This window comes from Anomaloglossus baeobatrachus, chromosome 9 (genome assembly GCF_048569485.1).
Source record: "Anomaloglossus baeobatrachus isolate aAnoBae1 chromosome 9, aAnoBae1.hap1, whole genome shotgun sequence".
Classification (NCBI taxonomy): Eukaryota; Metazoa; Chordata; class Amphibia; order Anura; family Aromobatidae; genus Anomaloglossus; species Anomaloglossus baeobatrachus.
The window spans coordinates 14,433,061-14,446,497 of record NC_134361.1 but is presented as its reverse complement, the minus strand read 5'-3'; the positions used below and the strand labels follow the sequence as shown (position 1 = coordinate 14,446,497).

Genomic DNA, 13,437 nt, shown 5'->3' with positions numbered 1-13,437 from the left:
CCAGCATATAGCCAGGGTTACAGGCGCACCACAACACCCAGCATGTATCTAGGGTTACAGGCGCACCACAACACCCAGCATATAGCCAGGGTTACAGGTGCACCACAACACCCAGCATATAGCTAGGGTTACAGGCGCACCACAACACCCAGCATATAGCCAGGGTTACAGGTGCACCACAACACCCAGCATATAGCCAGGGTTACAGGTGCACCACAACACCCAGCATATAGCTAGGGTTACAGGCGCACCACAACACCCAGCATATAGCCAGGGTTAAAGGTGCACGACAACACCCAGCATATAGCCAGGGTTACAGGCGCACCACAACACCCAGCATATAGCTAGGGTTACAGGCGCACCACAACACCCAGCATATAGCCAGGGTTAAAGGTGCACGACAACACCCAGCATATAGCTAGGGTTACAGGTGCACCACAACACCCAGCATATATCTAGGGTTACAGGTGCACCACAACACCCAGCATATATCTAGGGTTACAGGCGCACCACAACACCCAGCATATATCTAGGGTTACAGGCGCACCACAACACCCAGCATATATCTAGGGTTACAGGCGCACCACAACACCCAGCATATAGCCAGGGTTACAGGCGCACCACAACACCCAGCATATAGCCAGGGTTACAGGCGAACCACAACACCCAGCATATAGCCAGGGTTACAGGCGCACCACAACACCCAGCTTATAGCCAGGGTTACAGGTGCACCACAACACTCAGCATATAGCCAGGGTTACAGGTGCACCACAACACTCAGCATATAGCCAGGGTTACAGGTGCACCACAACACTCAGCATATAGCTAGGGTTACAGGCGCACCACAACACCCAGCATATAGCCAGGGTTAAAGGTGCACGACAACACCCAGCATATAGCCAGGGTTAAAGGTGCACCACAACACCCAGCATATAGCCAGGGTTAAAGGTGCACCACAACACCCAGCAGCCTCTTTTTTTCATTTAAGACCAGACAGGGAGCAATCAGTCTACAGCAGATGTCTTCACTTAGACACTGATTCACTGAGACAAGTCCATGTTTCCTCTTATAAATTCAACACATATTTGTCCATGAAACCTAAGAATAAGGACCCTGTTCTAGGGTCTGAAACCTGTCAGGATTTGGTCACGTTGTTTCATTTTGTACGTAATTTCAACATTATGATCTATAAATAAAACAGAAGACCTCTGATACAGGTGGGACAAGGCCTCCTTGGTAATCTGAGGATAGACTGTCCTTGTAACCCCCACAATTCCTGATTCCTCTTAGAGGTACCTCCTGAAGAAAGAAGGGAACATAGGGGGGACCTTTAAACAATGAAATGCTGCAGCAGACACTCACCCCTCAAGATGGCGGATCTGGTACCGGTTTCGGAGGCAGTTTAAGGCTATGTGCCCACGCTGCGGATTTACCGCGGATTTTCCGAAAATCTGCAGCAGCGGCACTTCCAAGCCATTTCAATGGCATTTTGGAAATGCTGTGTCCATGCTGCGGATTTTTCCGCGGCGGATTTGCCGCGGATTTTGATCCGGAAAAATCTGCAGCATGTCAATTATTGTTGCGGATTTTGGTGCGGATTTTGGCTATAGAATGGGGAAAAAAAAAAAAATCTGCATCAAAATCCGCGGCAAGTTCGCGGTAAATCCGCGGCAAAAATAAGGTGCGGATTTGCCGCGAAAGTCGCGGATTTTCATGCAGAAAAATCCGCAGGTACATTCTACCGTGGACACAGCCTATGACTTCCAGATTTGGATTTCTCAGATCTCCTGGAATGTCGACTTGCCGGACTGGAGGGACTAGCACTGCCGGAGGAGCGCTCCCCTCGCTGCCCTGGGAATCTGCATGCTGTTCCAGCACATCCTGCTCTGGAGGAGAGTTGTCTTTCATCCTGAATAGGGGAGACGTCATACTCACCAGAATGCAGCGAAGGTGACTCCTCATACCTCCCTGGTTCAAATTTCCCGCTTGAAATCTGTTCGCTGGGCGCTGCCATCTTGGAACACCATGCACATGCGCAGGTGATGAACTTCCGGGTGCCGCGTCACTTCCTCTTCACCCCAGCGTTCCGTCAGCAGGGCGCCCGTCTCGCGGGCTCCGTCTGAGGATCACAAAGCCTGGGGCGACGCAGAGCCGAGCTCCCGCTCCAGGCCTGCGCCCCACCACCGCAGACGGCCAAAGCCCTGGGGAGGTGCATCCAGGCCCGAATGCCGGCTTTTGGTAAGAAACCAAACTTCCACACCGGGTCAGACCTGGGAGAATCCGTGGGTTGTCCCATCAAAACAGGAAACCAAACTGATGTAGAGGAGAGGTACCGCCTCTTTAACAGTGGGTTTCCTGTCCTGATGTGGGCGGAACCGATCTCTCAGGTGGTGCGGTCATGGCCGAAAGGGAAAATGAGAGCTGAAGACAACGTAGCACTGACAAGGCACTGTGACAGGACGGCATCTGATCACACCCCTCCACCAGCACAAGGTATCCACTGAGGTGGAAGGAATCAGATATGGAGAATCCCTTTAAGAAAGGTAAAATAAACAAAGCTATAAGGCCATGTCCGCACGTTGCTTTTTTCTTGCTTTTTGGCCGCTTTTTAAACTGCAGCGTGTCAATGACAACATGCATGCGTTTTGCTTCCCCAGCAAAGTCTGAGAAATCAGGATTTCCATGCGCACTTTGCTTTTTTTTAGGCAGCGATCTGTTTGACAAATTTGTCAAAATCGTTTCCTAAAAAAAAAAAAAAAAAAAAAAAAAAAAAGCAGCGTCACTTCATCATTGCGTTTTGGTTACATTTTCCACCTATGGACTTGTCAATCTCAAAATGCTGCAAAAACGCATCGAAAATGCATTGAAAACGCCTCGAAAACGCATGTGCTTTTACTGCTTTTTTTTCAAAATGCTGCAGTTTAGTTGTCAAGCCAGAAGGCAGATATGCCGGCATAGCCATAGTCTTCCTGATACGTGCAGTATATGGCGGATCAATATATAAAATATCACATCCACTTCTCTACAATGTATCAGAGCAGATAAAACAAGGCAGGCCGGAGAGCAGTGCCCATACAGGACGAGGAAAGTGTAACAAAGCATCAGCTGTGAGAGGTGCTATGCCCTCACAGTTTACTTTATTTTTTTATTTTATTTTTTTTAGCTTATGAAGCTGCATACGATGTTACCGGCAGCTCTGGTGAGGACGACCACTATAGACTATCATGGGGCTGTTATATCTTGTGGGGCTGCAGATGATGTTACCGGCAGCTCCGGTGAGGACCCCTGCTCAGGCGGCAATTGTAGACTATCATGGTATGCTCCATCTTTTGCACTCACCTGCAGAAACACTGAGGGATCTCTCCCAGGCCGTACATGTGAAACAGGAACGGAGTATTTCCGTAGCGGCCGAGGCACCGCAGGAAATGTTGCGTCGCCTTCAGTCCCTCTATGGTGCTGCTGGACTTGGACACCATCGCAATGGAGCAGAGGACAAAGTGCTGCAGACTGGGAGATAACCGCTTATAATGGAGAAACTCGGAAAACATGGCCTCCTTGTGATCTGTACCAGAAAACAGTTCAAATCACGTCACTAGTCACACCAGTAGCCGCCATATAGAAGCCCAGAGACCTCCTCCCACCTGCAGGACTCCCGGAGACCCCGTCACGGCAGCCAGACGCAGACCGGACGCTGAGCCCGGGACCCCTTCCCTCATCTCTACAGATAACATTCTCACACACTGCACCTTCATATTCCTCGGGATGCTGCTCGTAGTCCGCACAGAACGTCAGGAATTTCATCAGCGTCCTCTTCTCGATCATGGACAGCTGCTTGCTGGAGAAGACGTCGGAGCGAGAACACGGCACCTACCGGAGGAAGGGATGCCCACGTTACCCTGGACCAGTCTCTGAATCCTCCGCACACCCGACGACCGCCGCTCCCAGGCACTCACCTGCTCGATCTTGCCGTGGTGGTAGGTGAGGATCCGGGTGACGTTCTTGAATTCTGTGTAGCGGCTGACGTTGGATTTTATCAGCAGATCGATTAATAATCCACGAGAATAAAGGAACTGCAGAGCAAACAGAGCAACAGGTGACAGCGGATCTGTACAACGCAGCGGACTACGTCGGCGACATATACACGCTAATAAGGTAGAAAGACTGTGTAACTCAGACATGAATGAACACATGACACTTCATCTATCTGGAAACCAATGGTTCAGAAAGCCCAGTAGTTCTATTCCAGACTAGCAGATTAGTCCAGTATTCTTGTATCCTGGTGCTGTATCTATGCACTGTGCTCGGTTCTGATACTATAATGGACTTACAAGCGCGGTTTTGGTGCTGAATATATGGTGTGACTGATTCTTATGTGGTTTTTATGTAATGACCATGGTTATATAGTTATGTTACATGTCTGGATCCAGTACTCTCCCGTTAGGAGCACAGCTTAGTGCTGTATGAACAATTCTGCTGATTTATATATATTGTTTAGTTCTTCTGCTGTATATGGTGCTGATACTATATGTACTGTGCTTGGTTCTGGTATTGTATATTAGGTTAGAACTTGTTTATGGTGCTGTAATAATATGAGCACGGTTCTGATGCTGTATTCTCATTCTCCCTATAACCTTTGCTCTGGTATTCATATCATACACTTGGTTCTAGTTCTCTATGTGCATAATGAGCTCAGTTCACACACTTTATACATGTGGTTATGAGCTTAGTTCTTTTCTTGTATAAACGCTGTTCTGGAACCGTATATATATGTGACCAGCTTGATTCTGATACTCTATGCATGTTATGATCCTGGTGCTATTATATATATATATATATATATATATATATATATATATATATACACACACACACATTATGGTATTGTATATACATTGCGACCTTAATTCTGGTGCTGTACATACATTATGATCTTGGTACTTGTGCTTTATATATAAGCTTGGTTCTGGTGCTGTGTACCTGTTATAAGCTTGGTTCTGTTGCTGTATATTCATCATGAGCTTGGTTCTGGTGCTTTATATATGTTATAAACTTGGTTCTGGCACTGTAAATCCATTATAAGCTCAGTTCTGGTGCTGTATATTCCTTATGAGCTTGGTTCTGACACTTTATATACATGATGACCTTAGTTCTAGTGCTGTATATATTTTATAAGCTTGTTTCTATTGCTGTATATACATTATGAGCTTGGTTCTGATACTGTATATGCATTATGAGCTTATTTCTGGTGCTGTATATATGTTATAAGCTTGTTTCTGGTGCTGTATATACATTATGAGCTTGGTTCTAGTGCTGTATATACCTTATGAGCTTGGTTCTGGTGCTGTACATACTGTATGTTATAAGCTTGGTTCTGGTGCTGTATATACTGTATGTTATAAGCTTGGTTCTGGTACTGTATATCCATTATGCGCTCAGTTCTAGTGATGTACATAGCTTATGAGCTTGGTTCTGGTGCTGTATATACCTTATGAGCTTGATTCTGATGCTGTATATACCTTATGAGCTTGGTTCTGGTGCTGTATATACATTATAAGCTTGGTTCTGGTGCTGTATATACCCTATGAGCTTGGTTCTGGTGCTGTATATACCTTATGAGCTTGATTCTGATGCTGTATATACCTTATGAGCTTGGTTCTGGTGCTGTATATACATTATAAGCTTGGTTCTGGTGCTGTATATACCTTATGAACTTTGTTCTGGTGCTGTACATACTGTATGTTATAAGCTTGGTTCTGGTGCTGTATATACTGTATGTTATAAGCTTGGTTCTGGTACTGTATATCCATTATGCGCTCAGTTCTAGTGATGTACATAGCTTATGAGCTTGGTTCTGATGCTGTATATACCTTATGAGCTTGGTTCTGGTGCTGTATATACATTATAAGCTTGGTTCTGGTGCTGTATAAACCCTATGAGCTTGGTTCTGGTGCTGTATATACATTATAAGCTTGGCTCTAGTGCTGTATATACATTATAAGCTTGGTTCTGGTGCTGTATATACCTTATGAGCTTGGTTTTAGTGCTGTATATACCTTATGAACTTTGTTCTGGTGCTGTACATACTGTATGTTATAAGCTTGGTTCTGGTACTGTATATCCATTATGCGCTCAGTTCTAGTGATGTACATAGCTTATGAGCTTTGTTCTGGTGCTGTACATACTGTATGTTATAAGCTTGGTTCTGGTACTGTATATCCATTATGCGCTCAGTTCTAGTGATGTACATAGCTTATGAGCTTGGTTCTGGTGCTGTATATACCTTATGAGCTTGGTTCTGATGCTGTATATACCTTATGAGCTTGGTTCTGGTGCTGTATATACCTTATGAGCTTGGTTCTGGTGCTGTATATACATTATAAGCTTGGTTCTGGTGCTGTATATACCCTATGAGCTTGGTTTTGGTTCTGTATATATATTATAAGCTTGGCTCTAGTGCTGTATATACATTATAAGCTTGGTTCTGGTGCTGTATATACCTTATGAGCTTGGTTCTGGTGCTTTATATACATTATAAGCTTGGTTCTGGTGCTGTATATACCTTATGAGCTTGGTTCTAGTGCTGTATATACCTTATGAACTTTGTTCTGGTGCTGTACATACTGTATGTTATAAGCTTGGTTCTGGTACTGTATATCCATTATGCGCTCAGTTCTAGTGATGTACATAGCTTATGAGCTTGGTTCTGGTGCTGTATATACCTTATGACTCGAGCTTGGTTCTGATGCTGTATATACCTTATGAGCTTGGTTCTGGTGCTGTATATACCTTATGAGCTTGGTTCTGGTGCTGTATATACCATATAAGCTTGGTTCTGGTGCTGTATATACATTATAAGCTTGGTTCTGGTGCTGTATATACCCTATGAGCTTGGTTCTGGTGCTGTATATACCTTATGAGCTTGGTTCTGGTGCTGTATATACATTATAAGCTTGGTTCTGGTACTGTATATACCTTATAAGCTTGGTTCTGGTGCTGTATATACCTTATGAGCTTGGTTCTGGTGCTTTATATACATTATAAGCTTGGTTCTGGTGCTGTATATACCTTATGAGCTTGGTTCTGGTGCTGTATATACCTTATGAGCTTGGTTCTAGTGCTGTATATACCTTATGAACTTTGTTCTGGTGCTGTACATACTGTATGTTATAAGCTTGGTTCTGGTACTGTATATCCATTATGCGCTCAGTTCTAGTGATGTACATAGCTTATGAGCTTGGTTCTGGTGCTGTATATACCTTATGAGCTTGGTTCTGATGCTGTATATACCTTATGAGCTTGGTTCTGGTACTGTATATACCTTATGAGCTTGGTTCTGGTACTGTATATACCCTATAAGCTTGGTTCTGGTGCTGTATATACCCTATGAGCTTGGTTCTGGTGCTGTATATACCTTATGAGCTTGGTTCTGGTGCTGTATATACATTATAAGCTTGGTTCTGGTGCTGTATATACATTATAAGCTTGGTTCTGGTGCTGTATATACCTTATGAGCTTGGTTCTGGTACTGTATATACCCTATAAGCTTGGTTCTGGTGCTGTATATACCCTATGAGCTTGGTTCTGGTGCTGTATATACCCTATGAGCTTGGTTCTGGTGCTGTATATACCTTATAAGCTTGGTTGTATATACATTATAAGCTTGGTTCTGGTGCTGTACCGTTAGGTCCAGAAATATTTGGACAGTGACACAAGTTTTGTTATTTTAGCTGTTTACAAAAACATGTTCAGAAATACAATTCTATATATAATATGGGCTGAAAGTGCACACTCCCAGCTGCAATATGAGAGTTTTCACATCCAAATCGGAGAAAGGGTTTAGGAATCATAGCTCTGTAATGCATAGCCTCCTCTTTTTCAAGGGACCAAAAGTAATTGGACAAGGGACTCCAAAGGCTGCAATTAACTCTGAAGGCATCTCCCTCGTTAACCTGTAATCAATGAAGTAGTTAAAAGGTCTGGGGTTGATTACAGGTGTGTGGTTTTGCATTTGGAAGTTGTTGCTGTGACCAGACAACATGCGGTCTAAGGAACTCTCAATTGAGGTGAAGCAGAACATCCTGAGGCTGAAAAAAAAGAAAAAATCCATCAGAGAGATAGCGGATGACAACAGTGGTGGATGATCGCCGCATACTTTCTTTGGTGAAGAAGAACCCGTTCACAACATCAACTGAAGTCCAGAACACTCTCAGTGAAGTAGGTGTATCTGTCTCTAAGTCAACAGTAAAGAGAAGACTCCATGAAAGTAAATACAAAGGGTTCACATCTAGATGCAAACCATTCATCAATTCCAAAAATAGACAGGCCAGAGTTACATTTGCTGAAAAACACCTCATGAAGCCAGCTCAGTTCTGGAAAAGTATTCTATGGACAGATGAGACAAAGATCAACCTGTACCAGAATGATGGGAAGAAAAAAGTTTGGAGAAGAAAGGGAACGGCACATGATCCAAGGCACACCACATCCTCTGTAAAACATGGTGGAGGCAACGTGATGGCATGGGCATGCATGGCTTTCAATGGCACTGGGTCACTTGTGTTTATTGATGACATAACAGCAGACAAGAGTAGCCGGATGAATTCTGAAGTGTACCGGGATATACTTTTAGCCCAGATTCAGCCAAATGCCGCAAAGTTGATCGGACGGCGCTTCATAGTACAGATGGACAATGACCCCAAGCATACAGCCAAAGCTACCCAGGAGTTCATGAGTGCAAAAAAGTGGAACATTCTGCAATGGCCAAGTCAATCACCAGATCTTAACCCAATTGAGCATGCATTTCACTTGCTCAAATCCAGACTTAAGACGGAAAGACCCACAAACAAGCAAGACCTGAAGGCTGCGGCTGTAAAGGCCTGGCAAAGCATTAAGAAGGAGGAAACCCAGCGTTTGGTGATGTCCATGGGTTCCAGACTTAAGGCAGTGATTGCCTCCAAAGGATTCGCAACAAAATATTGAAAATAAAAATATTTTGTTTGGGTTTGGTTTATTTGTCCAATTACTTTTGACCTCCTAAAATGTGGAGTGTTTGTAAAGAAATGTGACAATTCCTACAATTTCTATCAGATATTTTTGTTCAAACCTTCAAATTAAACGTTACAATCTGCACTTGAATTCTGTTGTAGAGGTTTCATTTCAAATCCAATGTGGTGGCATGCAGAGCCCAACTCGCCAAAATTGTGTCACTGTCCAAATATTTCTGGACCTAACTGTATGTACATTATGAGCTTGGTTCTGATGCTGTATATACCTTATGAGCTTGGGTCTGGTGCTGTATATACATTATAAGCTTGGTTCTGGTGCTATATTATATATATATATGTTATAAGCTTGGTTCTGGTACTGTATATCCATTATGAGCTCAGTTCTAGTGCTGTACATAGCTTATAAGCTCGGTTCTGGTGCTGTACATAGCTTATGAGCTTGGTTCTGGTGCTGTATATACCTTATGAGCTTGGTTCTGGTGCTGTATATACCTTATGAGCTTGCTTCTGATGCTGTATATACCTTATGAGCTTGGTTCTGCGGCTTTGTATGATCAGCTTTGGGGGAGATGGTATGTATATTCACGAAGGGGCAATCCTATTTACATTCCCAGGATAGAGGGCGCACGTGTTCTCATAAGTTAGAGGAGATTTCTGTCACCTACAATGCTATATAGTTACATTTCCCGTTACTATACGTTGCATTTGGAATATTGTCTTTATTTGTTCTGCGACCCTCATGTGCTGGATCTCTGACATGTGAGGGATCTATAGTAGCTCCCGAGCGTGGTCCGTCGCCTCCTCTGAGCCCTGACATTGCTGCTAAATGCGTGCAGAGTAAATGATTTTTCGGCCTAATCCATCCTCAGGAACTCAATTATGTCTTTGATTTGCAGCGAGACAGAGAGACTGATCACGGTGATGAATCGCGGAGGCAGACGAGGCTCGCGCTCCGAAAAAGACATTTCTTCTGGGTTCACATCTATATTATGAGATGAAAAGTGAGGCCGGGATCATTAATATTCATTCCCGCTACAAGGTGCAATTATTAAAGGAAAAAAAGGATTTATAGGAAAATAAACCATAAGAGCTAATTAAGTGGATGGGATCAGTCAGTTGTGGCCGGCGGCGAGCGCAGAAATGTAAATATTAGATGTAATGAAGAGATAACAAGTCACCGGCGCCATTCCCTGATCTACCGCCATATCGGGAGCAGAAGGCGGGCAGCGGACCAGGCCGGAAAACAGCGCCGGCCCTTTAAGTAGAAAAATAAAAAAAAATAAAAATCATACAAAAAGTTTTTAATCTTTTCAACTCTTCCTGCAAGTTACAAAATAGACAGAAGTGCAGCTTCTAGGAAACCGGGAAAAGCCGATATCACAGCTGTGAGGCCGAAAGATACAAATATTCAGGAGAAAACACAAGGCAGAACTAAGCAAGACATATACTGTGTAGATGCCTGAAAATCCATCTACAGAGCGAGTGCAGCTCTGGAGTATAATACAGGAGGTAACTCCGGATCAGTAATGTAATGTATGTACACAGTGACTGCAGCAGCAGAATAGTGAGTGCAGCTCTGGAGTATAATACAGGAGGTAACTCCGGATCAGTAATGTAATGTATGTACACAGTGACTGCAGCAGCAGAATAGTGAGCGCAGCTCTGGAGTATAATACAGGAGGTAACTCAGGATCAGTATTGTATGTACACAGTTTAAAAGGTTATAAAACTTAGACTCAGCACAGAATATGTACAGTATATGAGTTGCTCACTTTTTGGTAAGTATTTTGTTTACATGCATGTAATTGGGGCTAAAATCATTTTTGAAATGGGGTATAATTAAGCATGTTGTCCGGTTTGGCTTTTACAGTCTCACTGGGTCACTGCATATTCAGCTTTGATGTGGTCATAGATCGGCTGTGCGGTGCTGGGAACATGGCGTTTAGTAAGGAAAGCCTATAGGGAGAGTGCAGCTCCGCAGATCTGCTCACCTTGGAGACCAGGTCGATGTTGAATCTTCTTCCTTCTCGCACGATATCAGAGTATGTGACCTTCCTCTGCGGCTCTGGCGGACTCCCGGGTTCGGGGCAGGGATCCGTCTCACTCACGTCTCCGGTGGACGGGTCACTTTCCACAGACTCCTCCTGCGCAGCGGGGGCTGAAGTCTCTGACTGCGGCTCATTCTGAGACTCTGCTGCGACGATCGGCTGCTCCGCAACATCGATATTCTGAGCGGAAGCCTCGGTGGTGGAGTCCGAGTCATGAGGCTCAGTGGTTATGAGCTCAGGATTCACACCAAGCGACCCAGCTTCCTGAACGCTCTCCAAAGACTCATGTCTACAGCAGGAAAAACAGAAAAGCGAAAAGATTAAATCATTAAACTTTATATCAAACTGCAGCCGACAACATCAGACCCTACAGATTGCATGGTACTTTGTAGTTAGATGCTAAGAGCAACACAAACATCCCTACTACAGCTCCATTACTAAACACAGTGCTTATCCTATGTCATACTCCAGAGCTGCACTCACTGCGTACATTACATTACTGATCCTGAGTTACCTCCTGTATTATACTCCAGAGCTGCACTCACTATTCTGCTGGTGCAATCACTGTGTACATACATTACATTACTGATCCCGAGTTACCTCCTGTATTATCCTCCAGAGCTGCACTCACTATTCTGCTGGTGCAGTCACTGCGTACATTACATTATTGATCCTGAGTTACCTCCTGTATTATACTCCAGAGATGCACTCACTATTCTGCTGGTGTAGTCACTGTGTACATACATTACATTACGGATCCTGAGTTACCTCCTGTATTATACTCCAGAGCAGCACTCACTATTCTGCTGGTGCAGTCACTGCGTACATTACATTATTGATCCTGAGTTACCTCCTGTATTATACTCCAGAGCTGCACTCACCATTCTGCAGAATACATATTATATTGTCCATACACAGTGATTTCACCAGAAGAATACCGAGTGCAGCTCTGGATGTGACAGTCGCAGGGCAGGTAAATCTGTATAATAACCAGTCTATGTAACGCTATAGATGTAATAATGAGGGATGGACGTCATTGACAGGGAGCAGAGATCTTGAGAACGATAATGACATAGGCCACATGTGATCGCACAGTTGCAGACCGCTCTATGATACATGCACATACGTGGTGCGCGGTTACTGTGACGTTCGCGGGTTATGACATAGCGGCAGATAAATGGCGCGGTCTCCGATCTATAAACAATCTGCTGTCCGTCCGGTGTTTACACATCACACAACAGGTAACGGCAGAATCAGAGAACACTGTGTGCCGGGGGCGACGCTGCGCTCAGCCAGATGGAAGATCCTGGAAACAACAAACCCCGACACCTGAGTGTTCTCTGGCGTGGTGATGGAGGCTGCAGCGGCGGTGGTGGTGGTGGTGGTGGTGGAGGCGGCAGTGGTGGCGGCAGTGGTGGAGGCGGCAGCGGCGGAGGAGGCAGTGGCAGCGGCGGAGGAGGAAGTGGCAGCGGCGGAGGAGGAAGTGGCAGCGGCGGAGGAGGAAGTGGCAGCGGCGGAGGAGGAAGTGGCAGAGGTGGAGGAGGCAGTGGCAGAGGTGGAGGAGGCAGTGGCAGAGGTGGAGGAGGCAGTGGCAGAGGCGGCGGCAGCGGCAGTGGAGGTGCTGGTGCTGGTGGAGGCAGCAGTGGTGGTGGAGGCGGTGGCAGTGGAGGTGCTGGTGGTGGCGGAGGTGGCGCTGGTGGAGGAGGCTGTGGCGGCGGCGGTGGAGGTGGTGGTGGTGAGCGCCTCCTGCGCCGTCCTCACCCAGGGTACATGCAGATGAGGAGCTTTTCTATTTAGGTTAATGCTGTCGGGTTAATGACGGCTCGGGTTTGATCTCACGCTCCGCGCACATTTTGTGCTGAACACGCTCAGACGCTGGCGCCCGGCTTCCACCTCGCTGGACAATCACTTCTCGTGTGTAATAACCGGTGATGTGCGACAGAAAAAGAAAAAAAACGACCTTATAAAGAGGCGGCGGGGGGCGGCGGTGGGGGGGGGGGATTCTGCCGGAGACGTCTCATTAGTGATCTTTATTTTTAAGATGCGAGGAGAAAAAAAAACACCTGTAGAGAAAGTGAGGATCCGATATGGATGAATTCCGAGAATCCAGAAGATGTTCCCAACAATAACTATAGTCACGTGACCACTGCAGACAATCAACTCAACATGTGACGTACCGCTGCATCCTGTCGTGTGTTTCAAGATGCACAAAGTTTTTTGGAGCGTCCAATCCTCCAGAAGGTCCCGCTAAATTGCATTGGAGAAATCTGCAGCATTCATGGGCAGTCTCCTGAAAGCTCCCATCCTCAGACTCTGCTGATACCGCTCCCTTATTACACATCACTGTGAAGAAACGTCTCTGGTCGCTGCGTTCCACACGGGGTCCT

General features: G+C 45.4%; 1 protein-coding gene across 1 annotated transcript in view; it reads right to left on the bottom strand.

Annotated features, from left to right (window-relative positions):
- CHM (CHM Rab escort protein) overlaps window positions 1–13,437 on the bottom strand; it is a 99,670-nt gene that overhangs the window by 64,905 nt on the left and 21,328 nt on the right. Inside the window, exons 5-8 of the mRNA XM_075323070.1 lie at window positions 10,994–11,339; window positions 3,954–4,070; window positions 3,747–3,867; window positions 3,340–3,562 (exon numbers count right to left, since the gene is read on the bottom strand). Coding sequence (XP_075179185.1) covers window positions 3,340–3,562; window positions 3,747–3,867; window positions 3,954–4,070; window positions 10,994–11,339 — 807 coding nt within the window. The remainder of the gene's footprint in view (window positions 1–3,339; window positions 3,563–3,746; window positions 3,868–3,953; window positions 4,071–10,993; window positions 11,340–13,437) is intronic.